Source organism: Falco rusticolus, chromosome 5, assembly GCF_015220075.1.
Source record: "Falco rusticolus isolate bFalRus1 chromosome 5, bFalRus1.pri, whole genome shotgun sequence".
NCBI classification, from domain to species: Eukaryota; Metazoa; Chordata; class Aves; order Falconiformes; family Falconidae; genus Falco; species Falco rusticolus.
In genome coordinates, this window is record NC_051191.1 from 39,758,314 (window position 1) to 39,785,661 (window position 27,348).

Consider the following 27,348-nt stretch of genomic DNA (forward strand, 5'->3'; position numbering starts at 1 on the left):
GATGGTGGAAATGTAAAGAATTTATGAAAAGATTTATTCAGCAACAACAAAACTTTCAGAAACCAAGTCCTAGTCAGGCTGAGCAGAATTAAATGTGCATTGAAATGTGCAGATCCTTATTTGACAAGTCACTTGGTCTACTAACTTATCTTGCTGGAATAACAGATGAGGAAAGACAGTTTTTAGTCTTGTTCATTTACTTTGTTTACTTCCGTGGAAGTTGGGTCCTGGAAAAAGCTTACAAAATTAACTGACACATTTGATAGAACTGCCCTTTCCACCAGCACTGTGAGCATAGACTGTAACTCCAGATGTTACAGAACAATCAGATATTAATATCATTTTCCATGGTTTTTTTCCTTCACAAATTAGCATTATAGCGATCTCTGTTCTGAAAGTCTCTATAAGCACGTTTTGCATCTGTTTTACTGTGCGGGATTCTTCCAAAAGGTTCCAGATCATTGAAGCAGGCATCAAAAACTTCATCCACAGCTTTTTCTGCTGTTTCTTTGCTAACTTTTCTAACAGCCAGAATGGAACGAATTGCTCTGTCTCGCACACAAGTCTAAAGTGGGAATTAGATAAAGGAAAATCTGTCATTATTAGTATAAATAACTTTTTTCCAGGTTTTGCCAAGTATTAACTCCTACTACACATGCAATAATTTTTTGTATCACAGAAGAGTCAAACATTGCAATGTAATAAGCATTAAAGTACATTTTTATTCCATCACGTGTTGACTATGTGTTCTAGTTTTCCATGTGCAAATAAACCATCAGATAAGTAAAAGACATTCCATAGAAAGGAATTAAAATATAGTTTGGCATTTTTTTAGGCATTGAGTATTTGTACAAATTGATGCAGACACAAGAAAATACGTCAGAAAGAAATAGACATAAATACCAGTTAGTATTTTTCCAACTGAAATATGCTGTAAAACATACAGGAATGACTCCTTTACTGGCCATCATTTTGATACCTCTATGGCAACTTTTGCTTACAGAGTTTGTCTACTAAAAGATTTTTAAAAATGTAAACAACCCAAGCTACAAGCTAACTGCCACTCTAACATGAGCAACTCCTAGGAACTCAACCTGTAGTCTTTGTTACTATTAAAAAAAAATTAATTCCTGTAAGACTTAACACACATGGTTATTTAGCACCTCTGCCAATCTCCTTCCTCCAGTTTTCAAAGACTTTTTAGAGTTTTACCCATTTAAAGTGGCTAAGGTATTCCCACTACATCCCCTGCAAAACCTTTTTTTTGCTTTGTTATTAACTATCCCTTGTCAGTGGTAATGGTCTATGATTTGAGTAAGTACTCAGGAATCTCACTCCAACAAAAATAACAAGGTGAAAAAAAAATTATCATGCACTGTTGAAGGTTATTAAGGTTAACTAAGAGAAAGCAGCAAGTCCATGTCATCTACTTCTTTCTCTGATGCTTTCAGCTATGAAAGTGTAAAAGACAGAGATCAAGTAGGTAAAGATGGCTCATAACAAATCACTAGACTTTAACATCTACAGTCTTTACCTGATGGTGTCCTTTTAAACCAAATTTAAACCTGGCTATTTCATTCATCAGTGTGCAGTCTCCACTGAGATTAGCAGCTCGAATCTATTGAGGAAAAAAGTGCCACATGATCAGAGAAATACACAGAAATACAAAGTCAAAAAAGCTTTAACAAATTACTTTCTTCAATATCTTTATGGTGACTGCTGGTACAGAATATTCCCAGGGCCACTTCTACTTATTAAGTACCTATTACTGTTTATATCCACCCTTTCAGCCTCAATGAACTGCAAAGTATCACTATAGAACCTCTAAGTTTCTCCAGGGACCATCTCACGTATTCCCAAAGCTTAAATGAATGATCAGAAGAGATCCTAAGTATGTTTTTATTTATATATATATATATACACATGTATATGAACTGCTGAAAGAACATGGAAAGTCATATTCTCCCCAACCTGTATCAGAAGGTGTTAGAAGAGCCAGAAAGAAAGGCAAATACCTTTCAAAGACTACATGCAACATCCAGAAGAGCAGTAACCCACCTGCTTTAGGAAAAGCCACATTTAAATGAGTATGTGTGGTAGGTGGATGCCAGGTGCCCACCAAGCCATTCTACCACTCCCTTCCTCAGCAGAACAAGTTTGGGGAGAAAATAAGATGGAGAAAAAACTTGTGGGTCAAGATAAAGGCCAAAAGATAAAATGAAGCAATAGCAAAAGTCACGCACACAGAAGTCAAGGAAAACAGAAGATGTTATTCTCTACTTCCCATCAGCAGGCGATGTTCGGCCACTTCCCAGGAAGCAGGGCTTCAGTACGTCCAGTGGCTGCTCCAGAAGACAAGTGTCATAAATAACTAATGCCCCCCTGCCCCTTTCCTCATTCTTTCTTTTACCTTTTCTATCTGAGCAGACATCACATGGTATGGAACATGCCACTGGTCACTTTGACTCAGTTGCCCTGGCTGTGTCCCCTCCCAAGAACCTTGCCCACCCCCAGCCTGCTGGTGAGGGGGGATGTTGCAGAGACAGCCCTGATGCTGTGCAAGCGCTGCTCAGCAGCAGCCAAAGCGCTGGGGTGTTGTCAACACCTTCTAGCCACCAATGCAAGCACAGCACTGTGGGGGCTGCTCTGTGGTTCAGCCAAACCCAATACAGTTTGGATGTTTTATCTTGTTAGCTGTCTTGCCCTGTGCGCTATAATTTCTTTTGTCTGTCAGCTGTTCCACACTCTACCCCATCAGTTAGGAAACAGAACTAAAACTAGACTTCCCATAATTAAGCACCAGAGTGAAAATAAATGCATGGAAAGTATGAACTGTAAGCATTAAGAAGCTGACAATAAAGACTGTAAATATCATATATTAAAAGAAGTATCGAAAGACCTGAACCAAACATATGATCTCAAGAAGAGCAAGAACATGCACAATCTAGATTTGTACATCTTCCCTAATTTTATGTTTGAAGTTCACACACTTAGAGGGGAAAAAAAAAAAAATAGTTAATAATTCAGCATTATTTTATTGGGTTTACATGGCAAGATGTTGGGGCAGAACTGCTGGGATGGTTTCTGTGCAACAAGAAAAAGGGCTGCCCCCATGTTGGACAGAGCCAGTTTCAGCTGGCTCTAGAGCTGACTCACCACTGATCAAAGCTGAGTCCATCAGCAGTGCCTGAGATACCTCTGTGATGATATATTTAAGAAAGGATAAAGAACACTACAAGGCAGCTGTGAGAAACAGGAGTGAGAAAAAAATTAGATAAACAGCCCCAGATACCAAGATCAGTGAAGAAGGATGGGAGGAGGTGCTCCAGGCACCAGAGTAAAGATTCTCCTGCCACCTGTGGGAATGACCACAGTGACACAGATTGTCCCCTTCCAGCCTGAGAAGCAGACAGCAGAGCAGATATTCACACTGCAGTTCGGGGAAGGCCCGTGGCAGAGCAGATGGCCATGCCCTGAAAGAAGCTGCAGCCCATGGAGGGTTTTATGGCAGAACTGTGGCCTGTGGGGGAGTGACAGTAGAGCAGTCCATTCCTGGAAGATTGTACGCTGTGAAACAACACAGGCTGGAGCAGGTCTTGAAAAATAGCAGCCCATGGGAAAGATCCACATTGGAGCAGTTCATGAAGGCCTGTATCCCATGGGAGGGACCTCACACTGGGGCAGGGAAACAGTGTGAGTAGGAAGGAGCAGTAGAGGCAAAGTGTTATGAACTGATTGCAGCCCCCATTCCCAACCCCCCTGTGCTGCTTGAAAGGGAAGGAGAGGAATAAACAACAGTCAGGAATGAAAGAGCAAAGTTGAGCCTGGGAAGAAAGGGAGGTGGGGAGAAAGGTATTTTTAGTTTTATGTCTCACTATTGCACTCTGTCGTTAATTGGCAATAAATTAAATTAATCTTCCCCAAGTTGAGTATATTTTGCTCGTGACGGTAACTGGTGAGTGACCTCCACATGCTTATCTTGATCCATGAGCTTTTGAGTCTTTTTTTTTTTTCTCCCATCCTACTGAGGTGTGGGAGTCAGAGAATGATTTGATAGGTGCCTGGCAGCCAGCCAAGGTTAACCCTCCACAGTTATACAGAATGGCTTTAATGATACTGTATAAGGTTACTTCACTAAGTTTTATCTATAAAAAGATAAAGGTAATATGTGACTGCAACTCTCTTCCACAGCAAATATGAATTCAATTAATGAATTAAAATTAATTTTTTTGAAATCTTATTTTTTCTGTACCAAAATAATCATTTTGGTTCTCTCACATACTGGTTATAGGTGAAACCTGTGCACATCTTAAGTCTGGAATCAAATACATTCTCATTAAAAACAAGCAAACAAACAAAACCTAAAAGCAAAAAGAAACCCCAAAATAAAGCCACTATAATATTCTTACATATTTCTAAAAGCCACCCCATTCACAGAGTCACAAGAATGTCACTTCATAATATTCATCATAAGGCTAAGTCTTTCTGTGGTCAAGTGATACCAATTACATCAGAAATCAACTAAAAGCATGTGAATACACCTGACTCGTGTACACAAGAGGAATCCTTAATGGTCCGTGCTCAGTTTAATTTTACCTCCTAATGCATGAATTTTTAAGGCCTTTCAAGCAGCAAATTCCTACGTCCTTCAAGATGGACATGGAGTCATAACTAAAGTGTACTATTGGCAACACCACACCTAATCGAAAAATATGTGTTATAGCAGGGGTCCTCAAACTTTGTAAACAGGGGGCTGGCACGTGGATTAAGTGGCAGGAAATCATCTGCAGCTGCTTGGTTTTCCCCCCCAACCCCGGCGGGGGGGGTTCTGTAAATACCGGGGGCCGAATTGAGGACCCTGGGGGGCCGTATCCGGCCTGCAGGCCGTAGTTTGAGGACCCCTGTGTTATAGGAAATTATAAGTTTGTTGTTAACCAAAAAAATCTAAACAAAAATCAAGTTACCACAGTGTTGTAAAAACTACTCAACATACCAAGATTTGCAGGGGAGAAAAAGAACCCTATAAACATTTGATTAATGTGTGAACATACTTTCATCTCTAACTACTCTCATTTGTCAATAACCACTTCCTGTAACAGTTACACTCACAGTCATCACATTCTACTTTCACTGACTTATTAGTATCTGTGAAAACTACATATTTGTTTTCTGAATTATATTATTTAGGTTGACCTGACAGAAAGCACAAAATGTATTAACAGGATCAAACCAAATTAAATCTGTGTAACAGCCTACCTATTTAAACACGAATCCCTAATAACCAGCAGTAATTAATATAATGACAGTAGAAGCATTTTCTCTTACCTCTGAACATGCTAAGTGTTTGACATTTCTAAACCAGTCAACATGTGCACGGCAGTGATCAAAAGCATGAATCAATTCATGTGTAACCACCCGATTCATATGGGATTGGTGGCGAATGTTGTTCTGACACAGAACAATCTGTGGAAGAGAAGATGTAGATAGTCTTTTCAGCAAGTTTCAGCATTTCCCTTACTTCTCAGAGATCCAGCGCACACCACCCACAACAATTAGATTCTTTAGATCAGTGTTTTTCAACAGTAACAGCCTCATCATTTCGCAGTGTACTAGCTCAGATACCATGGAACATCTTTCATTTATCTTGCTTTTGTGACTAGCTCTAATATCAGCATTAGTAGATTTAAACCTAGTAACACAACACTAAAAGAACTGTGTAGTCTTTTTAAAGAGGACAATGTCCAGCACCTACCTGAGATGTGGCAGAATCAAAACCTCCACTGACACAGCCATCACAGTTTTCACAAGAAAAGTGCCGGTCATTGAAGACAGTGCTGAAAGGCCAAACAAAGAAAGTTATAGGGAAACCTTTGAAAAAGACCAGTAACTTCATGTAATAGTGATGTTACTACACAGAACAAGATTAATTAGTTTACATACCAACCAGATTGCTTCATAGCCTCAAGAAGAAGTTGCGCATATGGATCTAGAAAAACATTGCTGCAATCAATTTCTCCAGACAAAAGTTCTGAAAATCATCTATAATCAAAGTACAAAGATAGTATAAAAAAGCCCAAAACACTACACATGCAAATTCATACTCTGCAGTATTTAAATTCAGACTCTGCAGTATTTAACCCTAATGAAATGCAACTGGCAGCTGTTAGAGCTCTATCACTATGTAAAGTGATATAGAATCATGATAGATACAAAACTATTCAGGAATCATGTTACAATGTCTGTTAGTAATACACATAAGCAGATTGGCCTATTAGTGACCATTGTTTTCAATAACATTCACGGTCAATATTACGTAGTGAAAAGGGTACAAATGAACAAATCAACCAATCCTTTCAAGTTTTCACGAGAAAGAAGTAGAGAAAGGCTTTCTGAGAGGAAAAAAAACCCCAACATAGCCACTTCTGCAGTTGTATTTTCTTTATTTTCACCAAAATCAGCGCGTTCATCGAGCAGCAGCGCCGCCCCACGAACCGCTCAGGCCCCGTCCGGCCGCCGCAGGCCGGGGAGGGGAGGGGCCGGGCCGGGCCAGCGGCAGCGGGGAGCGAGCAGTCCCCGCCCCGAGACCCTGCGGCCCAAGGCCACCGCGCAAGCCACGGCGGGCGGTATCTGCAGAGAAGAAGGACGTCCCCGGTTCCACCCGGTGCGCCTGCCACTGCGCCAAACCCAGGCCCGGCCCGGGCCCCCTGGGGAAGCGCTTACTCGTCTCCAGGGTCATCCTCAGCATCAGCTGGCACCTGTTGTGGAAGGTGAAGAGGCTGCGGACCAGGAAGCTCTGCGGCTTCTTGTTCCGGTCTGGAAAAAGCCGGTAGCCGAAGTCGTCCTCCTCCTCCTCCCCCTCCTGTCTCCCCACCTTCTCCTCCGCCGGCGGCGAGGCGGCCCCCCCCTGCTCCATGACCCGGTCCCGCCGCCCGCCGCACCCGCCGGCCACCGTCCCCGGCGGCACCAATCACGGGGGCCGCTCCGCGCCACGTGACCGGGAGGGCGTGGCCAGGCAGCGCGGAGGGGCGCGGGCCGCGAGAGGAAGCGTGTCGGGCCGCGGGCGCATGCGCTGTTTGCTCCGGCTCTGCCTCCCCCTGCCGCCGGGGGGGCGGCCGGGGCGCGGGGCCCGTCCCGCCGGGGGGCCGCGCTGCATTCTGGGAGGAGGCTCGGCCGCGCGGGCAGGGCGTCCGGCGGCGGCGGTAGAAAGAGGCACGACCTGGTGCAGGTGAGGTTGCGGCGGGACCGGGCTTATCCTGTCCGGCCTGGCCGTGCGGGATGGGGAGGCTCGGGGGAACCCACCCTGAAGGAGCCGGAGCTTCGTTTGTAACTCCGGGGTGGTGTGGAGCGAGCCTTGCTTTGGGGGCCTCCTCGGTGGGAGGCCGGGCCTCCTGCGGCGTGGCCTCGGCGCCCGCTGCTGGGTGGGCCTGCGGTGCCGCTGGGTGCCGGCCTGCTCCGCTGGATGCCGGCCAGGCCTCTGGGGCGGGGCGGCTGCTGCCCGGTGGAGTCGCTGGAACAAGGCAGCCCTGAGGTGCTGGGTAAGGTAAAGGCAGGCCCTAGTGCTGGGGGTCTCAATAAAATTGCCTTAAAGGGCGTAAGAGCTGTACAGTAAATGCGTCTGCTGGCAACGCGTGGGTTAAAGCCGTCGTTGCTAAGCTGTGTGAGCAAACAGCGTTAAGCTAGTGGGGTGATGGAGCAAGTTTACATTAAACACTTGTGCAAGACGCTCTAGAACACGAGAAAAGAAACTGCTAAACCTATTGTTAGATGTATAAGAATATTATTTTAGTCAGTGATAGCAAAAAGAAAAGTTAACAGATCACAGTGTATTTTATTGCGTCTTTTAAAGTATCTTGTTCTAGCTGCAGTTGGCCAGAGTGTACTAGGCTGTATGGAATATGTGGTGTGGCCGTGCCCAGGTTTCATGGAATTAACTGGCTGAATATTGCAGGGACAGTTCAGTATAGGTCATCAGTTGTAGGTGGAAAAAAATACAGTAAACACCTACATTGGAAATATGATGAAAAATATGCATTTTTTTAACTTCATCTAAGGTTTTTTTTCCACTTTGTTTCAATGTGACATTCAGAAGATTTTAGGAAAAACATGGTGCTAGGGTGTAAGTGTGTAACCACCTATGTGTAAAGTAGGGAGAAGCACAACTGCTGCAGCAGGACATCTGCTCGGTGGCTTAGTCCTGAGCATGGAATAACATTTCTGCTTTGGTAGTGTTAATTCACTAGTAATTGTGCAGTGTATTTTTCCATCTTTCATGAGATTCTTGTCTATCATTACAGCACATTGTATTGCAGAAATCATTAGCTTTGTTTGGCCCATAATTTTTTTTATATTTTTGTGCTGTTAGATTATTATCTTACCAGATGTTAATAATAAATAAATTTAAAATCTAATCTTTTTTTTCTTCTCCCCTAAAAATATATCTCTACAGAAAGCTTCTTTGTCCTTAATGTGAGGATTGTAACTGATGCTGAAGCATTCAGTCAAGAGGTTATAGTTACCATTTGTAGCTTACTTTGTCTATGTTTGTATTTAGTTCATTATGATTTACTTAATAACGATTATTTTCAGATTGTTTGCTTTATCCTTTCGGCATTTTATACTATGGGCTGTACAAATGTGCAGGTTTGTGTTTGAATTGTAACCAAGAATTCTTTTAAAGTTATTTTTTACTTGTGACTTGATACTTACATGATAATACGTCTTTCATTTAAGATGCTAAAAATAAGACAACAAAATTGATGAAGACTATTAAGTATTAATAATTATCAAACAGTGTTTCAGGTACTTGGAGGGGTAATGATGTGTACAAAGAGCACATTCAAAGAATATTTTTGACTTTTAATTCACTAGACTTCATAATAAAATGCCTCATGTGTTTACTTATTTCTGTGCTAAAAACACATGCATATTTGAGCGTCCTTACTTGTAGAAGTCAAAAGTGCTGTTTGGGGTTGGTTCTTCGTACACCTTGTCTCTGTTCAGATACAAGGCAGCAGGTATATCTTAATTAGTTGTTGGGTTTTTTTTAGTTAAAACTTAACATGTTAAAGTGTTTTACATTCTTTCATCTGGGAAACACTGCAGAAATTGCTTTAAACTAAGACCACCTTCTTACCACTTTAAAGATTTTCATTGACTTGTTGGGTGTTTTACCTTACACTTGGTGAGGAAAGCATGAATAGTTGTTATACTTTGTTTTATCTGAGTAACTTCCCTTAATTTTTTCAAAGACGTTTTACAATTGTTTCTTCTTAGTCTATTAGTATTTAACGTTCCTACTATGCTGTTGGGAAGCCTGTCTTGCATTGTAAGTCAGACTTAGTTATTTTGAAGTAGCTATTTTCCTTTGATACATACTTCCAAGTTTTCTTCAGAAAGTTTTTTCCTTGTAATTTCGCAGAGTACAATGAGTGCACCAAGTAAAGCACTAGAGCTACAGCTGCAAATGAAGCAAAATGCTGAAGAGCTGCAAGATTTTATGAGAGAACTGGAGAGCTGGGAAAAAGATATTAAAGAAGTGGATTCTGAACTAAGGAAACAGAGTGGTGTCCCAGAAGAGGTAAAAAAAAAAATCATAAGTCCATTGTCAATATTAACTCAGCTATTCATAATGTGTTAATGTTTATAATTACTTTTTGCTTCAGCAAAATTACACATGTTGATTTAAAATACCTGAATAGAAGGTGTGAGCTAACCCAACTGACTTGTTCTTCATCTGAAGTAGCCCAAAGATTCCTCTGTAGACTTTCACCAACAGAGCTGTGGGGCAGTAGCCTCTGGAGGTGATGAAGCCAGTAAATTTTTAGTCACTTCCAGGTAGATCAGGGAGAATACTTCTATTTGTAGCATCAGTATTACTTATTTACTGCTGACTTTTACTGTATTGATGTTATTCTTCAGTGATACTCTGCAGAGAGTTGCCTTCTAAAACTTAGCTTTGTATCATACATGTAATATTTCCTATTAAGTACTGAAAGATTTACACTTGCTGTCCTTAGTGGTTTTGTAGAGCTCCTGAGAGCAGCTTGCTGGATGGATTTCCAGAATTAGCCAGTAGGTAGATACTATACCTAGATATAGGTACTAGAAATTCTTCAATACAAGTGACTTTCACACATCTGTTTTATAATAAATTGCTTATCTCAATTTAGAATTTGCCACCAATTCGAAACAAGGCTTTTAAGAAGAAGAAGAAAAGCAAAACTAAAGTTCCTTCAAAGATAACCACTGAGGAAAACAAGAAAAATAAGATCAAGTCATATGATTATGAAGCATGGGGAAAACTTGATGTGGTGAGTCAGAATGTTTGCTTGTTAACTGAGTCTTGTCCCCGGTTGATTCTTTTAAGTAAGATTTTGTTATGATGCTGAGAGTTCGGTCCACGAATCAGTATCTTACTGTGCTGGGTGCTGTATAAACACAGAAAGCAGCTTTCTCCCCAAAACATTTACAGGTAGTTACACATTTAAAAATTGGAATATTTAGAAATACTTGAGTTTTCTATTGACTGTGCTCTCATCCAGCAGATTGATTTGACTTTAAACCATTTTTTTTCTTGAGAATAGGTCTATTAAAAGGTCATAATTAATACAGAATATAAGACTAAACACAGCTGGCAGTATGAGAGGATAGATTTCTCACTTTTGAAGTGTGGAGTACTCCTTAGTAAAGAAGACTTAAGCTTAGAGATTTTTAAAACCACACTACTAATTCTCCTGAAGTCTTACTTGTAGTATTTTACATTGATAAATTATAATGAAGGTAATAGTTTATTTTGTATGATTTCAGGATAAAATACTTGAAGAACTTGATAAAGAAGATAGTACTCATGATTCTGTATCTCCAGAATCGGACTCTGAAGAAGATGGAATTCGTATAGATGCAGAAAAGGCTCTTGCAGAGAAGGAAAAGGTTATAGTATTATAAATGTTTGTTATTTGCCAAGTAGCAATTTAAGTCATAGAATCATTTAGGTTGGAAAAGAAGTTTGAGATCAAGTCCAGCCATTAACCTAGGACTGCCAAGTCCATCACTAAACCATGTCACTGAGCACTGCTTCTGTATGTTTAAAAAACACCTCCAGGGGTGGCGATTCCACTACCTCCCTGGGCAGCTGGTTCCAATGCTTAAACACCCTTTCAGTGAAGAAATGTTTCCTAATATCCAACCTAAACCTCCCCGGGTCCAACTTGAGGCCATTTCCTCTTGTCCTGTTGCTTGTTACTTGGGAGGAGAGACCTACTGTCACCTTGCTACAACCTCCGTGCAGGTAGTTGTAGAGAGCAATAATGTCCCGTCCCCCCCAAGTCTCCTTTTCTCCAGACTAAACAACCCCAGTTCCCTTGGCCACTCCTCATCAGACTTGTGCTTCAGACCCTTTAGCAGCCTCATTGCCCATCTCTGGACACGCTCCAGCACCTCTGTGTCCCTCTTGAGGTAAGGGGCCCAAAACTGAACCCAGTATTTGAGGTGCAGCTTCATCAGTGTGGAGTACGGGGGGACAACCACTTATTGTCCTGCTGGCCACACTGTTTTGGGTACAGTCCAGGATGCTATTGGCTTTCTGGGCCACCTGGGCACACTGCTGGCTCATATTCAGCTAGTTGTCAACCAGCATCTCCAAGTCCTTTGCGGCCAGGCAGCTTTCCAGCCACTCTGCCCCAAGCCTGTAGCATTGTGTAGGGTTGTTGTGACTGAAGGGCAGGACCTGGCACTTAAGTTTCTTTTAAAAGATTGTCCACTGAGATGACACCTCTGGTAGAAGAATTGCCCATTTGGAATTTATGTCTGTTTTCCTTGTTATTCCGAAATAGAAGATTCTCACTGCATTTCTGTTTCTTCTCATCACCAATTGCAGCAAAGCCTGTCAGGCTTGCTTTGAGAGGTTGGATTGCTGTATAGAATTACCATATGGATCAAACTGGTGTTTACCTGAACAAAGGGTCTGAATGCCACAAGCTAAATCCCAGGAATTTAAGATTAGTCCCCTTGTGAGGCCAGTACATCTAGGAATGAGGGGTGAGCTTGTGTCTTCCTTGCCTTGGTAATGGCAAGTTCATACCAGTTTAGTTTTACCTTATTTTCAGAGTAGAATACAGCAAGACCTATCTCATGCTTCAATGCCATATGAGATAGATAGGTTAAGTTGCATACAACTTCTGTGCTTCTGAGAAACTTGTTTGCAGGCACTATGTATCAGTTCATGCTTTTCTTCAGGTTTTTTTTAATATTGTCTGCATAGGTGACATCTGTGTTGTTTCCCTGCTGCTGTGGAAATTCTTTGATGTGTAAGCTGCAGTCTACACTGAGAAATTGAGATGTCTTTGACCATTATTGTATTGGCTACAGTGAAGCAGTTGAGGGCACATGAGATAAAAGTTGTGTCCCAAAGGAGGCAGAAATGAGAATAGTCACCTTGGAAAGCAAAGGTGACAAATCTAGTTAAAACTAAACTCAAAAAGACGTCAGTAATTTTCTATGCCAATTTAACCAGCTATGTATGTGCTTGTTACAGGTTTCTGGAAATTACTTTACAGATGTTGAAAATCAGTAAATAATAAAACCATGTTATTGCATAAATAATGAGAAATATTTAATATAGGATGCTTAGAATATTGTAGTCAAAAGAAACTTTTCACAGTAAAGCAGTACTTTGTGAGAAATGTTAAGCAAAAATGTTTGAGCATTCTGGAATATAAGCTTTGAATTCTTTCACCAAAAATTAGCAATGCAAATGTACAGTAATTTGCTAAAAAGACTTTTTCTGTTCATAGGGTAATAACTATTTTAAACAAGGGAACTTTGATGAAGCTATAAAATGCTACACTAGAGGGATGCATTCTGATCCATACAATCCAGTATTGCCCACAAACAGAGCATCGGCTTTCTGTAGAATGAAGAAGTAAGACTTACATTGTTAAATCCATAGTATTTTCTTATTTGAAATGCTTTCTTCAGATCTTTTTTGTCTGATTTTCAGTCTTGATTATAGTATTTATCATTTTGCAATACAGTTTACGTAAGACGGCTGTTGCAGCCCACTGCAGTTTCGAAGTATAATAGGAATTGCCAGGATAAGGAATCTGGTAGTCTTGCTCATCTTTTTATACTCTGCTTTCACACTAGAAGTTCACCATCTTCTCTGCCAGTGTAAGACTTCAAAACAAGAAAAAAGAGAAGGTTCAGTGAGCTCTACTTCTAAGGCTTTGATTTGTTTTGGGGGAGGCAAGGGTACAGGGGAGCTGGTTATTCTTTCTGTTGCAGTAGAGATTGTTGACCTCTGTTTTCCTTTCCTGTTTTGATGTATTAAAAATTTGAGAGACGTTTAAATGCTTGTTCTGTGCCCCTGCTGAAACATGTAAGATTTCCACTTTAGAGAGAACCTGTACAGCTTCAGAGTAAGCTAAATAGCTGAAGCTTTGGGTTTTGTTACCTAGATGTGTCCAAACTCATTCCTATATTTGACAGGTTTTCTGTTGCGGAATCTGACTGCAATTTAGCACTTGCTTTAGACAAAAATTACACAAAAGCTTATGCCAGAAGAGGGGCTGCTCGCTTTGCTTTGAAAAATTTTCAAGGTGCAAAAGAAGGTGGGTGGTCTTAAAATTCTTTCTTTGAAATACATATAAACTGTCTGCTTGAATAAATCTTGTGTGACTTGTTTATTTTGTGTAAGAACTGAATTTTAGTTTCCTGTAAACAAAGAAACTAAATACCACATTGCATATTCTGGCAAGGTAAAATTCATGCAGCAAGTCCAAATGATTGCTGTAGGTATTAGTACTTGTAGGATAATTCAGCTTTGAATGTCTTAGAATACTGTGTTCCTTGCAATATCTGAGGCTTCTTAGATAACTACAAAAACGGGTTATCTCAAAAGAATGCTCTTTATACTCTGTTTACTAGCCTGTAGTTCCTACCTGAAACATTGTTTTCTGATCTTCTGATAGATTATGAAAAAGTTTTAGAACTGGATGCAAACAACTTCGAAGCAAAAAATGAACTGAAGAAAATTGATCAGGTAATAAGAGTAATAGGCCCTAATGTAAATTAATGCACCCTGTTCAGTTTCTATCTGTATCAACTTATAACAAGAACTGAATTCAATAAAATCTCATGCTTTTTCGGGCATTTCAAGTTCACTAAGGGCAAAATCTGTAATCAAGTTTCTTCTCAATTAATTCATGTGTGCAAACATCAGTGTAATAGTGGATTGGTAGGCTAAGACTGAATGTGTGCACTAGCGTAGAGTGGCTTGGGGTTTTGTTTGAATGTTCGTTCAGATGTATTTTCTGTCTCCTGTGTTGATGTTTTTTTCAAGTCATGGTTAGTATTTTGGTACAAGGTAGCACTATGTAAGAGAGAACCTGTGTGTGCTCTTGGCCATAAAGCTGAACTGCTAGCTTGCTTGTAGTTCCAGGAGTCCCACTGCTTGTTGTGGTTTGCCAGACCAGAAAGTGGGTTTAAGCCTAGCAGAATGTAATACTCTGCTGCAAGTGTGATCCCTTTCATGACAGGGAGAGAATGTTGATTATGATAAGCTTAGTAAATATAAACCCACTTGTCATTACTGTGTGAATATGCTTATACGTTTTCAATTGTAGTTTTGAAAGTGCTTGAAAAATTGATTTTCAGAATGAAAACCAAAGTCTCCAGTAATTGAAGAGATAAGTGATTTGTGAATTGGAATATATATAGACAGGTTCTGTGGGTCATTTTACGTTGTGCTTCAGAAATTATGTACTTTTTATTCACCAAGTACTTGCAGACCCTCATAGAAATACATTTTCAAGAACAGTTTAGAATGATCTCTTCAGTTTGTATTCAACTTAAACACAGACACTTCCGTTAAGATGCAAAAGTCTGCCAAGCATTTTAAAACTTCAGAATATATCATAATGTTCTGAAAATGTGTAAGTGGGGGAATTAATTCCTGAGGAAAAAAAATTGCATCTTTGCAGGCTTTGTCATCAAAAGAAAGTTCAGAACAGAAAGAGTTTGAAGATGTGGTCAGACCAGAATTAACAGAAGAAGAGAAGAAACGCATTGAAGATCAGCAGCTCAAGCAGAAGGCTGTTACAGAAAAAGATTTGGTAAGTCACAAGCTCTGGTGGAACAGGAGAGAGCTAGCAAAGAGAAACATTGTGTTGTGCTATTAGCTGTACAAATGTGTAAATTAAACCTGATACTTCCCTGAAGTTCTTAAATACAATGTTTGTGATATAACCTTAACTGTTTCCCGTTTTGGGCTCTACAGAGAGAGGGACAGTGAGTTCTGTTTGCGCTTGTAGCCCAAATTGTATATGATAAATTTCAAACATCTTGTAAGATAAGTAGAAGTTGAACTGTATTTTTACAAAGATCCCGTTTCTCCAGTATTAGATGCATCTTGACTCCTGCTTGTACAAGTAGAGTTGTGGACTCTGTTTTGTGTTTGCAAACCTCTGATTACATAGTGAAAAAATAGACTTCATGGAGCGCAGGCAACCATGACAACAAAAATATATTTCTGGATACCTTGTCTTGACTCGGTTGGCCGTTTGATTTATCTCTCTCCCAGTTGTTGCTGTTACAAAATAACATCAGCAACTAAAACATGATTTTCTTACCTAGCTAGTAACCTCTGATATTTTTATCAATGTTCAGGTTTCCTATACTAGTAGTTGTAAGAGGTAGTTAGTAGGAAAAGAATGAAAGCATGCATGAAGTAGGTAAAGGGAACAAAAGCTTGAAGAGGCCACAGAAAAGCAGCCCAGCGCAGTACTTTCTTGGTAGCAGAGTTGACTAACAAGGGGGCCTGATCCTGAAAACATGGATCCAGGCAAGTATGAGCTGTGATATTTGCTTTTTTGGTAGTAAGCAGAGTAGTAGTGGAGAAGATAATACATGGCTTTATATTAGTACTGAGAAGCAAAAGACAATTTTAGTCTCTTGGAAACAAACAAAAAAAGTAATGTAATTTTTTTTTATGGAGCATTAATTAGAAAATAGTGCAACATTTAGGCCCCAGTCGTATTTGAGGATAACAATTGCATGGATGTAGCAGGATAAAGATGGATTTCTGTAGTGCAAAAAGTCATTCTGAAAAGGGAATTATAAAGGTTCAGCTTGGTTCAGCTTGTATTTAAATTCAGGAGGTACAGGGTGGCTTATCCTGCACTTTGAATGTAAAGATAAATCACAAGTTATAGACTTAAAAGTTTGCACTTAAACTATGCATGTAGCAGGATTTTTTATATCCTCAAAGTACCGGAAGAAATTAAGATACTTTTTGTGGTTTACCTCCCAAGCTTAGATAAAAATAAATACGCCATAAATATCTGCCCTGATGTGGGTGTTCTTTGTGATCCATCTTCTTGATATTGTGACCCTGTCTACTGAAAAGGAGAAAAGTTCATTGCTATAGATCTTTCTGAACGTAGGTTTTTGTTTTTTTTCTAATCTAAATATTAAAGGGTAATGGGTATTTCAAAGAAGGAAAGTATGAGGCTGCAATCGAGTGTTACACCCGCGGTATAGCAGCAGATGGCACCAATGCCCTACTGCCAGCTAACAGGGCCATGGCCTATCTCAAGATTGAAAAGTAAGTACGATTGCATGTGCTATACTGTTTCTTTCTTCATGGTGAACAAGACAAAAGAATGATCTAGTAGATTTTCACTCAAGTTTAGTTAATGTCACTCCTAATTCTTTTTAGAATTCAGTATAGAATAAATCATAGTGAAAACAGTAAGGGAGAGAGAACAACTTGATATGTGTGATCTTTTAATGCATTTCATAGGAAGGAAGTTCAGAGAGAATAAAATAGCATCAGTATGAAATTAGTTTCTAAAGTTTGAATTTCATTCTTTTATGTGAGTAAAATTCTAGATACTCACCTTTCTCAAAGGACCAGCCCAAAGCTTTATGTCTTTTTTTTTTTTTTTTTCTTTACTATAAAACCCAGTCAGCTACTAAATGTTGCACTGCAAAAAGAAGTGGATTATGAATTCGGACTTCAAAGGGAATGGATAGGAGCTTTTTCTGGAAATCATCATCTTCTACAATATTTTTCTTTAACTCCACTAATGGAGACATGTATGTGTAGTTAGTTAATTTTAATTAAACTTTATTCAAATGATCAGTAACAGTAGGAGATGCATGCTTTCTAGCAAATGAGAGAAATTCCATTTAACCACTTTTGAAGTCTGAATTTTTTTGACTTCCTGTTGGTGTGGTAGTTTAAAACTTTTGGACTGGTAGCATGAGAAGCAGAGAGTTGACCGTTGTGTTGGTCATTTGTTCTAACATGACATGTTTAGGTATCTGTAGAAACAATACATTGATTTCATAATTTGAGATTATAAAATAGATTGCACAGCTAGTATTTCTGACAGAACATCTGTAATTTAGTACTAAAGCCATAGAGGACATTGTAATGCAAATAATGTTCTCGGAGAATCAGAGAAAGTGATACTTTGAATGACCAAGCAAGAAAATTGATTCTGTATGATAAAACTGTGTATCACGGGTCTTTACATGTCAAAGATGACCAAACAGAAAATGCAACAGAAGCTCATTGTATTCTTATAAACCTCTAGAACTGATGAGAACTGCAAAGAGAAAAAATACTGTTTCCATAAATTTAATGATAGATAAAAGAGAAACGAATGGAAATACTTTAATGTACACATAGTGGAATTATGACCTAGTATAACTGTGATGAGGAAATTTGATCTTACAACGAAGCTTATGGCTTTAATGCAAGGATGTACTTCTGGTTTTGAAATAGTTAAGAATTCAGATACAGAGAAATTTATTCTCATATATGCTTGCTTATCCTTTCTTGAGTGTGTGTGTAATGGTATTTCTGGTTTTCAAAAGTAAGAAGCTTTGATGCTGACTTTCATTTCAAGGCTATTTAATGTTTAAAGTGGACTCTGCTCTGACAAGCTTTAAGCATTTATTTTCACAGAGGAAGTGAGTTTCTCTGTGATGATAAAAAGAAAATCAGCAGTGTGTCATGAGATACCAAAAGATTTGGCTGAAATTTCAAGGTGCTGAGAAATCATATTTTATATGTTTACTTTTATTTTACATTTTAGCTCAGTGGTGTGTATTTATATGTATATAGGTAATTAAGATCTGATTTCATATTTTAATTGTTTTGGATAGATCTGTCTTTTCAGTTGAAACTGCCTCTTGAAAATGATTATTAATTTTGTACTGTTCTTTTGCTGAGATATGAAGAGGCAGAAGATGACTGTACAAAAGCTCTGCTTTTAGATGCCTCTTATTCTAAAGCCTTTGCTAGAAGAGGAGCTGCCAGAGTTGCTCTTGGAAAGCTAAAAGAAGCTATGCAAGGTATGACTTTGAATTAGTCTAAATGATAAGTAAGAGATGAGTGTAAGGACATCCTGATTTCTTTTATAATAGCATTTCAATCAATTGCTGACTAATTGAGGTTAGAAGTGCAAAAGTTAAGGATGATGGAGTTTTATTGTGTGTCATTGAATATGTATAAAACATTTTGTGCTGGTATCCATGCAATCAGTGAATCGCAGGGGACAGTTTTGCGCAAAGTTACAGCTATTGTTGCTTATGATAAGTAGTAAGAAATACTTTGAAAAATGTGTTTAAAAACTAGGTCATGATGTAAGCATTAGGATGACTTGCCTACCTTTAATGATATTGTGACTATGAAGGGAAAAATAGAAGGCTTAAAAATTTGCAAGGAGTACTTTGTAACTTGAAATTGTAAATTGAAATACAGTTGTTGCATGCTGTTTCTTCCTCAGATTTTGAAGATGTTCTGAAGTTGGAACCTGGAAATAAACAAGCAATGAATGAACTCACTAAAATAAGGAATGTATGTATACTTGTGGTTTTTGTTGTGTGTTTGTTTTTTTCTAAGCCTATAGTAATAGAATATTTTCATTCTTTATTCTGTAATTTTTAACATCTCTTGTAATTATTCATCAAACTTTTGAACTTTTGGAAAACTTACCTTTTTTTTCAGGAATTAGCTGAGAAAGAACAGTGGAGTAATCAAGAATATCCTGCAGTATTGATAAAAGAAACAGAAATAAAAAATATAGTGAAACTGATTGATAATCCATTACACCTGAAATCAACAGTAAGTTATTTTTTGTGAGTTGCTTTCTATAATGATGGGAGAAATAGAGCTTAAAGTTAAAAACCACTTACAGCTTATTTATGTAGGCTAACTCCTGGTGGGTACATCTTGCCCGTGGAAAGCCCAAAATTTACAGATATACTGTTTTGATATTCTGCAAGAACATAACTTCAGCATTTCCACAAGTGTGTAACAATAGCTATGGTGTAAGCATTCAACCTGCAGTACCACACTTTGGGAAATATGGTGTAAAATGTTTTCACAAAAATGTGAAAAACGCGAAGGCAACCTCACAACCCTGTCCTGGATCCATGGCTAATATTGCAGTTGAGAGTAAAGGGGAGGCAGCTGTGTCTCTGTGTTTAATTGCAGACTTGAGAAACCTTCTTTACATCTGCTGTTTGCAGTTTTTATAGCTGCAGTGATAACAGGACACGTTGCCTACCCATGTCATATGCTGGTGTCACCTAGGGTTACTGCAAGAGATTTGAACCAGCATTTTAATCCACATAAACTGTAGAAAGCTGGATATTGGCTTTCAAGAAGGAACATATTTGGACTGTGAATTGTCAGTCGTTATGGTCAGATTTATGAATTTACATATGACAAAATAGGATAATACAGAGAATAATACCAGCTTTCTTTATGTATTAGGCATGCCCTTTTACTACATTTAATCTTTATACATTCAGCAGTGAGTTGTATAAATACAAGGCATGCTCATGCGTTGTGTGGAGTACTGTAGTGTTTTGCTTTTGATTTCAAAATGTTTGTTTACTACCATTAAATACAGAATTCAGATGGATAGTATTAATAGAAAATGTGTGATTATTTTCATACTTTTAAGGGAGGGAAGTATTATGCACTCTCTATAACCAGATACAATATTTCTAGAAAACTAAATGAATTTGTTGTGAAGTAGCTGAAATACTGGAGATAATTAATATATTAAGTTTACAGTTTGGCTGCTAAATTAAGTGGAGATACTAGGTTGATTATTTTTTTTTCTTGTTATTCTGTTGAGGTAGGACAAGTATAGATGAAGCAGCTGTGCTTCTCTAGTGCTGCCCAAGGATTGCAGAAAGAACTTTTTTTTTTGCATGTCCACCAGGCGTCCTCCCAGTCTTGGTCCAATGATGAGATGGTATATTGTCTAAGCAAGAGTGTATTGTCTGTCAATACACCAAGACAGGGTTTTTTTTGGCATGGCTTAAAGCAGTTTGCAAACTGCTGTAAAGATGATGGCATTGTGTTAGAGTTGGACAGAGAAATCTGCCATTTCTAAAAGTCTGAATTTTTGAGTATGTTTTGAATCTGTATTTCTAGAGCAGTATACACTATGTCCTTGTTCAGGAAACAAAATTCCAAAGCAAAAGGTGATGAATGTTTTTTTTTCTTCCTCTGCCCCCACTATATGGTGCTCTCTTGTAAGACCTGGGAAAGTGATACTAGGTGATGGCCAAAAATAACAGTGGTCATGCAAAATTAAACAACCTGAAACATTTTTGTTAGCATATCATCTAGGATGGAATGAATTACCTTATATTGTATGCAACTTGGTCAGCCAACAGGGCTGAGTTACAGATGTTTATTATCTCAAAAGTTTAAGTTGGCAGTCAAGGCCTATGTTGCTGGATACTCACTTGTTCAGCTAAATTACAAAGCTTGACTGGGTCATATGGTAGTCCTTGCCCATTCAACCTTAGTAGGAAGGAAAAAATAATATTTTTTTATTATTATTACAGGGGAAATAGGATGCAGATTCTGAGAATCTTTAGTGTAAGGATTCAGTGGTTTACAAGGATAAGGCAATAACATGATCACATGGTAACAGATATAAGGCATCCTGTACAATGTCATGAAGTTTCCTTTTTTGCCATTTATCTCACATGGAAGTATCTTCCATGTGCACCATTAAAGATGAAACTGGTTATAATGAGATTATTTTAAATTAAACACAGCTGCTTATCTGGGGCCTGTATATACACTGATGTTGAGGGACACACATGACATGATGAATGTGTTCCGTTTAGAAGCCTTTGCAAAGAATAGCCATTGAAGAAATTGATGATGACACACCTGATAGTGATTTGCCCAGCACTACTACTTTAGTCAATAACTGGAGGAATTCAGTGAGTGTTGAAACAACAGAGAATCTAGATCGGGATGATCAGTTGACTACAACGGACATTCCAAAAGCTAAGCACTTGAAAATAGAAGAAATCAGTGATACATCACCATTACAGTAAGTATAAAAATTCTGATCCTCCCTTTAAAAGGTAAATGTAGTTGAAATGTAATCTTCATTTTCAGGTTAGTGCGTATGATGAGGTATCAAACATATTTTGGAGAATTTTAATTAAAAAGAAAATACTGAAAAAGAAACCCCAGCAGTTCTTACACATCTGCATTTTTGATCATGCAGTGGTTGAGACAAATAAGATCTGTTTAGTTTCAGATGGAAAATTAGTATCTTTCTTTACATTTGAAATATAAAGAAATTAATAGTATTTTCCTGCATGCCATACCCTTTTGCTCGTGCTCTCGTCTTCCCTAGCTGTGATTTTTATTTGTAATGTTTTAAAGTAAATTTTGAGCAGAGCTCAAACATTCTTTGCACACCAGTTCTGCGAGAGAAAAGGAGCAGATGAGAGGGTCCCCAGTCTCCTCTGCTGAGCAGACAGCTGATAACTTTGGGTTTGCTCAAAGTTCCCAAGCTCTGTTGTGTTAGCAAGGGAAACTCAAGTGTGGCTGGCTGAAGCTAGGCTGAACTATAGAAACCACTATCCTAACTTTTATTTCTGCTAGGTGTTGGAACTCTGCTTATTGTCTGCTGCATTAGCATAATCTCAATCTGTTAATAGTAAATACTTTTTATGGAATTCTGATAGAAGAATTTCTAAGAAACACCTTCCCACACCTACCTTTTCCAGCTCAGATGAATTTACTATGATGTGTTGAAAAAATAAATGTATTTCTTAGCCTTTTTATAACTTCTGAAAAGTAAATGGACTTAACTGACCAGTTACAGGACAAAAAATAGCCCCACTGTAATCACTGTTACAAAGTTTGTTAATTTGACATGGTTATTGTTGTACGTCATGAAATTGCAGAAAGTCTTTTTTTTTTCAGCTATGTATCGTAGATATCTGTAACATAAAATGCAACTATTTCTAGAAACAAAGTAGAGAAAGGCTGAGTATATTTGTGTTTGCAGATGTTTGGTTAGGGTTTCTTTAGGAAAAAGTGAATCAAGCGTAAAGCTTCCATAATTTGAAGGGATTTTTTTTTTAGATACCTGCTTAAAGTAAAATACATTATTTTAAAAATAATTTGGTAGTAGTTTAGCTTTTAATGAATTGAAAGGTCTCCACTTAGGTCTCAGTGTAGGATTTCCTTGAATGTTGTCTTGATTATGTGTTTCAAAATCTCTCTGCAGGCTTTCTGCTAGTGTGAAAGGGATTTCATCAATGTTGCATCCATCTTTCCCTGTGAACAAACAGAGAGAAAAAGAAATCAAAAGATCATTTAGTTCTGCTTCTACAGTCCCTGCCATTCCTGCAAATTCCTTCCAGCTAGAGTCTGACTTCAGGAAGCTGAAAGACTGCCCAGAAAATATGTATTTGTACCTGAAGGTAAGAAACGTAGTATTGGTTGACAGTGCTTGGACAGTTTCTTCAACTGGCATTGAAGAAATAATGGAAACTTAGGTGGAAAGGGTGGCTATGTGTAGAGTGTCTTAACAGTGTACAATAGTTACTTTTCTGAAGTGCCTTCACTTAATACTAAGTAGTTTGATCCACATCTGAGTATTTCTCCTCTTGTGCCTGACTTACTTTGCTTTGAGTACACTCTGCATAATCAGTTTCTGCAAAATCAGGGACTATGTCTGAAAAAGATTATGTAAAGGCTTAAATGCAGTAGTAACCATGTTAAATTCTAATTTTCAAATGAATGCTTCTAGGGTAATTAGACATAGCAACTCTCTTATCTCTCTAAACTGAGGAAGTGCTTGAAATGCATCAATCTACTTAATATGTACTTCTGCTTACACATATTTCACAATAAAAATTCTTAGAATCCTTTTAAAAGAAGTTAGCTGTCACCATCATCACAAAAAAACCCCAGATTTGTTCAATGTGAAATAGTGCAAGTGATTTGATTTTTTTTGCTTTCATGTTATGTCAACATTATCAAAGACATTCTAATAACTTATTTCTAATTCTTGTGACTCAACTGTATTTTTTTGCCTAAAAATAACACTTTTTTTTAATTTTTCCAAAGCAAATAGAGCCTTCGCTTTATCCAAAACTGTTCCAGAAATCCTTAGATCCAGACTTGTTTAACCAGATACTGAAAATTCTACATGATTTCTACATTGAGTAAGTTTAACTCCACCTTTGTTTTACATGCTGTTCTGGTTTTTTGGTTGGGGTTTTTTATTTGGTTGGTTGGTTTTGGTTGTAGCTTTTGGTTTGTTTTTTGTTTTTGTTTCTTTTCCCCTCCCTAGCCCCATCCTTGGGCTTACAAAACTATTTCCAGCATGCGGCATTACATGAGCATGATGCAACAATTGGAATGATTCAATTGTTGCTTCTTAAAAATTAAACATATCTTGAAGAGTAAGATATAGGAAACAGGTAAAGAAATAAATGGCCTTTACTGTATGTTGTTGAATTCAGTTCTACTAAATAACATCAGAAACTGAATATTAGACTGCATGAAATTTTTTTTGTATTACTCTGTATGTCATCACGTATAATTGTACATTATTAGCTTTCTATATTAACTTTCTAAGGCTGAGAAATACAGAGGGTTTGATATTTGTGCGATGCTTACTGTGATGCATTCCGATTTTTTTTTTCTTTTTTTTTTTTTATTACCTGCTAGCATTTTACATTAGCCTGTGGTAAATGTGTATTGGAGCTAGAAGTTCTGATAAGACAGGACCTGACAATTACTTTTGAAATCTCTATGCATGCTACCAGTTGAGTCTTAAAGTTCATTTTGCCTGTCAGAGACAGTGTATTGCTTCTCTGAATTACTCTGAGAGCACACGCTCAGAATGTTTTTAGGGTGGTGTTTTATGGAGAAAAGCAAGAGTAAATCAATGTTTGCCCTTCCTTCAGTTTCTTTAAAAGAAAATATCCATCATGTGGATGAATCATGACATCTTAAGAGATACAGTCCTACATTTGGTGGTATTACATGCAAAGGCTAGGAAGTTGAAATTATTTGCAGTAAGGTAAAAGACATTTCTTCTGGAGGGAGACAGGACAAGTTGGGAAGGAAAAATAACTATTTGTTGTTAGTATTGTAACAAAGACAGTGGCTGTTTACTGTTGAACAGGAATGTAAAATGAATACAATTAGAAATTTTCTGGATAAAAACAATGGTAACTGTAATGAGGTGCTCCTTGAGCTTCCTATGACCACAGGTGCTACTTCCCTTCACACACCCAAATATGTATAGAAACAATGATGTTACAGCAAGGTGTAAGCATTAGATCATATAATTGCTACTCTGTATGTGAACAGCAGTCAGTTTGCATCAGTCTAGGTTTTTATATTTCTTCACTCTTGCTCTGTATCAGAATGATACTTGTACAAAGACTTCTGGATGATGACTTTTTGCTTCATGGGTGGAAGAATGAACAGAAAAAATGAGAAAGGCAGGGAATATGAGAATTCCATTGGTTCTTTAATTTCTTTCTCCTGAAGTCTTTAATATTGCTTGGAGCTACTGAATCTTTCTAATCAACAGTAGTTATTTTTATATTTCTAATAATCCTCAGGAAAGAAGAGCCATCGCTCATCCTTGAAATCCTCCAGAGGCTATCTGAATTAAAAAGATTTGATATGGCAGTGATGTTTATGTCAGGCTCAGAGAAACAAAGTAAGTAATTTTGTAGTGTCTTTTTAAGCTTCATTTGTGATGCTGTAGAATCTAGCAAGAAGTACGTAAAATTTAGTGCTGTTGTTGTTTATTCCAGGTAATAATCAGTTAAGATCTGTTAGTTGTCTAGCTTTTTGATTGTTTTAGAAGTTAATATGAATTTCATGTAATTTTTCTTATGTTTTGATTTGTTATTAATTGTTAAGACTTAAACTACACCTGAATCCTTGTGGGTTTTATCAGTAGTGCTGCATTTTAGTCTGACGAAATAAGCTTCGCTAGCATTTCAGTTTGGAGCTGCTAGTGTTACAATTTTATGAAGTTGTATGAAATCTTGTATCTGAAAAGCAAAGTATCCAAGTTACACAGTTTCCATAATTTATTACTAGGCAATCCTGACCTTACTGTTCACAAAAAGAATGCAGATGTTTCTAAACCTCTCGGCCTGGTCATCTTTCCTGTTCTTGCAGCATCACTTATATCAACCTAATATTCAAACTAATATTGGTTTGAATTCATGGCTTTTAAAAGTGGGGTTTGTCTCAAACATTTTCTTTATTTAGCACACCAGACAGTGTAACAGTGAGGCACTTAAAAGCAAAACATTTCTCTGGGACCAAGTAATATCAAATTTACTATTTACAGCTGAGTTTCACTGATAAACATTATACTTCCAAAATTTTGATATCTGAATCTCCTTAAAATAAAATGACTTGTTTGACTTGCTGAAGTGCAAGCTAATTCCTCTCAAGAAATGCAATCATGCCTTTAACTTGATGAAAGCTTTATCTGCCATCTGGCATTAACTTTTGTGTTCTGTATTTAATGGCATAGTGTCAAAATAGTAAACAAAACTGTTATGTTGTCAGGATTATATACCTGTTTAAGTAAATGTTGTTAGGTGGCTCATGGGCTTCAAAACAAAGTAAGAGCTTCCCTTTGCTACTGTTTTTTGATCTTTTCCATAGTTCTAAAAATTTACTCCTATTTCAGCTGTATAATCCAACCTGTACTCTGACTGAGGAAAGAACTGGACTAATTTACCTTAAGAGCATGAACCACAAAAATTAACAGTTGATGTTGGGTTTTTCTTTAACAGTTACACAGGCATTGTTCAGTCACGTGAACCACATGGGATTGAAAGGTACTTCTGTTGAAGAATTGGAGAAGAAATACGGCATTTTCTCTTAGGGAGATGGCTGACATGTAAATTACTGTTGCCATACTTCTTTCATGTGGAAGTCAGCTGAAGAAGCCCGTAAAGACTGGAATTTTGTTGCTTTTGTATAAGAATGAAACTCTTAAACTTGGTTTGGTCAAATGGCAAGTGCCTGAAGAGACAATTCAGGTTCTTCAGGTACACTTGCTTTCCAGCACCTGAAACAATACAGATCTACATTGTCTTCAGCAGAATCTGTTTGCCTAAAAAACAGTTGGGCAGATTGGCATTCAGGATTTGGACTGCAGATGGAGATACTTATTAAAAAGAAAAAAAAATTTATAAACATGTCTTCGGTAAGAATGAAATGATGTATATTACAAATGTGCATGGTTTTTTATTTTAGAAAATAAACTAAATGTTGAATTAAAGATACTAAATTTTTAAGGATTTTTTATTAATATATATATGCCTAAACAGTTTTTCTCTAAGGATGCACACATCAGAACATAAAACGTGCAAAGTAAACTTGAGGTATGATGGCCAAAAAATTCCAGAAGTCTTTTCCTTGATTTTACTCAAAAGCTGAGTTTTAGCATTGACAGCCGGATAATTCCCGTGAACCTCAACTGTACTTACAGAATAGAAGGAAGACAAATACTGTGGAATTCAACTAAAAGTATAGGGGAAAACACTTTTTGACTTCTGTCAAGAGTACTTCTAAATAATCTGATGAAATATTATCTTTTGGGTCAGTTGTACTTGAACAAGTAAAGCCCTTAAGAACCCTCAGGAAGCTAAGAGGAATAACTTTCCACTATGAAGAAGACAAAGGCATGAATTCACCTGAAGTTCCTAGATGAGATAAGAAATAATGTTAGGCATAATAAACTACTTATATTGTTCACATGACCAGAAGAAGGAAATAACAGCACTTGTCAACTATACTGTGAGATTTAACTGTAGTAGTTAAGTAGTGATGTCTAAAAATTTGCCTGTGTCGCTACACTCGACTGCTGGCTTTCGGCCTACTGATGCTGATGTTCTGTCAGTTTGCTTTCATCCTGCTCCAGTCCCTGTGCTTTACTGAAGCTTCTCTGACTATGGAAGCCTTCTGACGTTAATGCTTTTGGTTTAGTAGTTGTGCTCTATTTCAGGGGG

The 27,348-nt window shown here is 37.9% G+C and overlaps 2 protein-coding genes and 1 long non-coding RNA gene across 6 annotated transcripts in view; 1 reads left to right on the plus strand and 2 right to left on the minus strand.

The window, feature by feature from the left end:
- Positions 1–13: 13 nt before the first annotated feature.
- On the minus strand, positions 14–6,943 carry ATP23 (ATP23 metallopeptidase and ATP synthase assembly factor homolog). 2 transcript variants are annotated; one of them, XM_037387694.1, is made up of 6 exons: positions 6,721–6,943; positions 5,941–5,986; positions 5,753–5,834; positions 5,326–5,463; positions 1,535–1,618; positions 14–565 (listed from the first exon to the last, which is right to left on the minus strand). In XM_037387694.1, exons 1-6 carry the CDS (start codon positions 6,911–6,913, stop codon positions 362–364), a joined length of 747 nt encoding a protein of 248 aa, XP_037243591.1. In that variant the 5' UTR covers positions 6,914–6,943; the 3' UTR covers positions 14–361. The 2 variants fall into 2 exon arrangements, with proteins under 2 accessions (XP_037243591.1, XP_037243592.1); XM_037387695.1 differs by having other exon boundaries at positions 5,941–6,039; positions 6,721–6,904.
- A 112-nt stretch (positions 6,944–7,055) lies between these two features.
- RPAP3 (RNA polymerase II associated protein 3) lies at positions 7,056–26,623 on the plus strand. Of its 2 annotated transcripts, none has more exons than XM_037387693.1 (17): positions 7,056–7,225; positions 9,419–9,577; positions 10,170–10,310; positions 10,807–10,929; positions 12,792–12,919; positions 13,486–13,607; positions 13,968–14,038; positions 14,979–15,110; positions 16,473–16,600; positions 18,239–18,360; positions 18,795–18,865; positions 19,016–19,132; positions 21,166–21,377; positions 22,572–22,767; positions 23,417–23,514; positions 24,928–25,028; positions 26,128–26,623. In XM_037387693.1, the coding sequence occupies exons 2-17, from the start codon at positions 9,425–9,427 to the stop codon at positions 26,217–26,219; spliced, it is 2,007 nt and encodes a 668-aa protein (XP_037243590.1). In that variant the 5' UTR covers positions 7,056–7,225; positions 9,419–9,424; the 3' UTR covers positions 26,220–26,623. The 2 variants fall into 2 exon arrangements, 1 of the variants encoding a protein (XP_037243590.1); XR_005104293.1 differs by lacking the exon at positions 7,056–7,225 and adding an exon at positions 9,303–9,325 and having other exon boundaries at positions 24,900–25,028; positions 26,128–26,618.
- The window catches only part of LOC119148079, a 43,790-nt gene continuing 36,662 nt past the window's right edge, over positions 20,221–27,348 (minus strand). Inside the window, exons 4-5 of one of the 2 annotated variants that reach the window (XR_005104294.1) lie at positions 22,057–22,621; positions 20,221–20,833 (exon numbers count right to left, since the gene is read on the minus strand). This is a non-coding gene — a long non-coding RNA (uncharacterized LOC119148079). Of the gene's footprint in view, positions 20,834–22,056; positions 22,622–27,348 lie in introns of those variants that run through there. The other variant, XR_005104295.1, reaches the window with a different exon arrangement.

Excerpts from the sequence above, each read along its gene's own strand:
- ATP23 (XM_037387694.1), bottom strand. The coding sequence starts at position 6,913 with ATGGAGCAGGGGGGGGCCGCCTCGCCGCCGGCGGAGGAGAAGGTGGGG. Across the intron at positions 1,619-5,325 it reads AACACTTAGCATGTTCAGAG|ATTCGAGCTGCTAATCTCAG; the intron begins GTAAGAGAAAAT and ends TTTCCTCAATAG. Across the intron at positions 566-1,534 it reads GTTTAAAAGGACACCATCAG|ACTTGTGTGCGAGACAGAGC; the intron begins GTAAAGACTGTA and ends TTCCCACTTTAG.
- RPAP3 (XM_037387693.1), top strand. The coding sequence starts at position 9,425 with ATGAGTGCACCAAGTAAAGCACTAGAGCTACAGCTGCAAATGAAGCAA. Across the intron at positions 10,930-12,791 it reads CTCTTGCAGAGAAGGAAAAG|GGTAATAACTATTTTAAACA; the intron begins GTTATAGTATTA and ends TTCTGTTCATAG. Across the intron at positions 12,920-13,485 it reads GCTTTCTGTAGAATGAAGAA|GTTTTCTGTTGCGGAATCTG; the intron begins GTAAGACTTACA and ends TATATTTGACAG.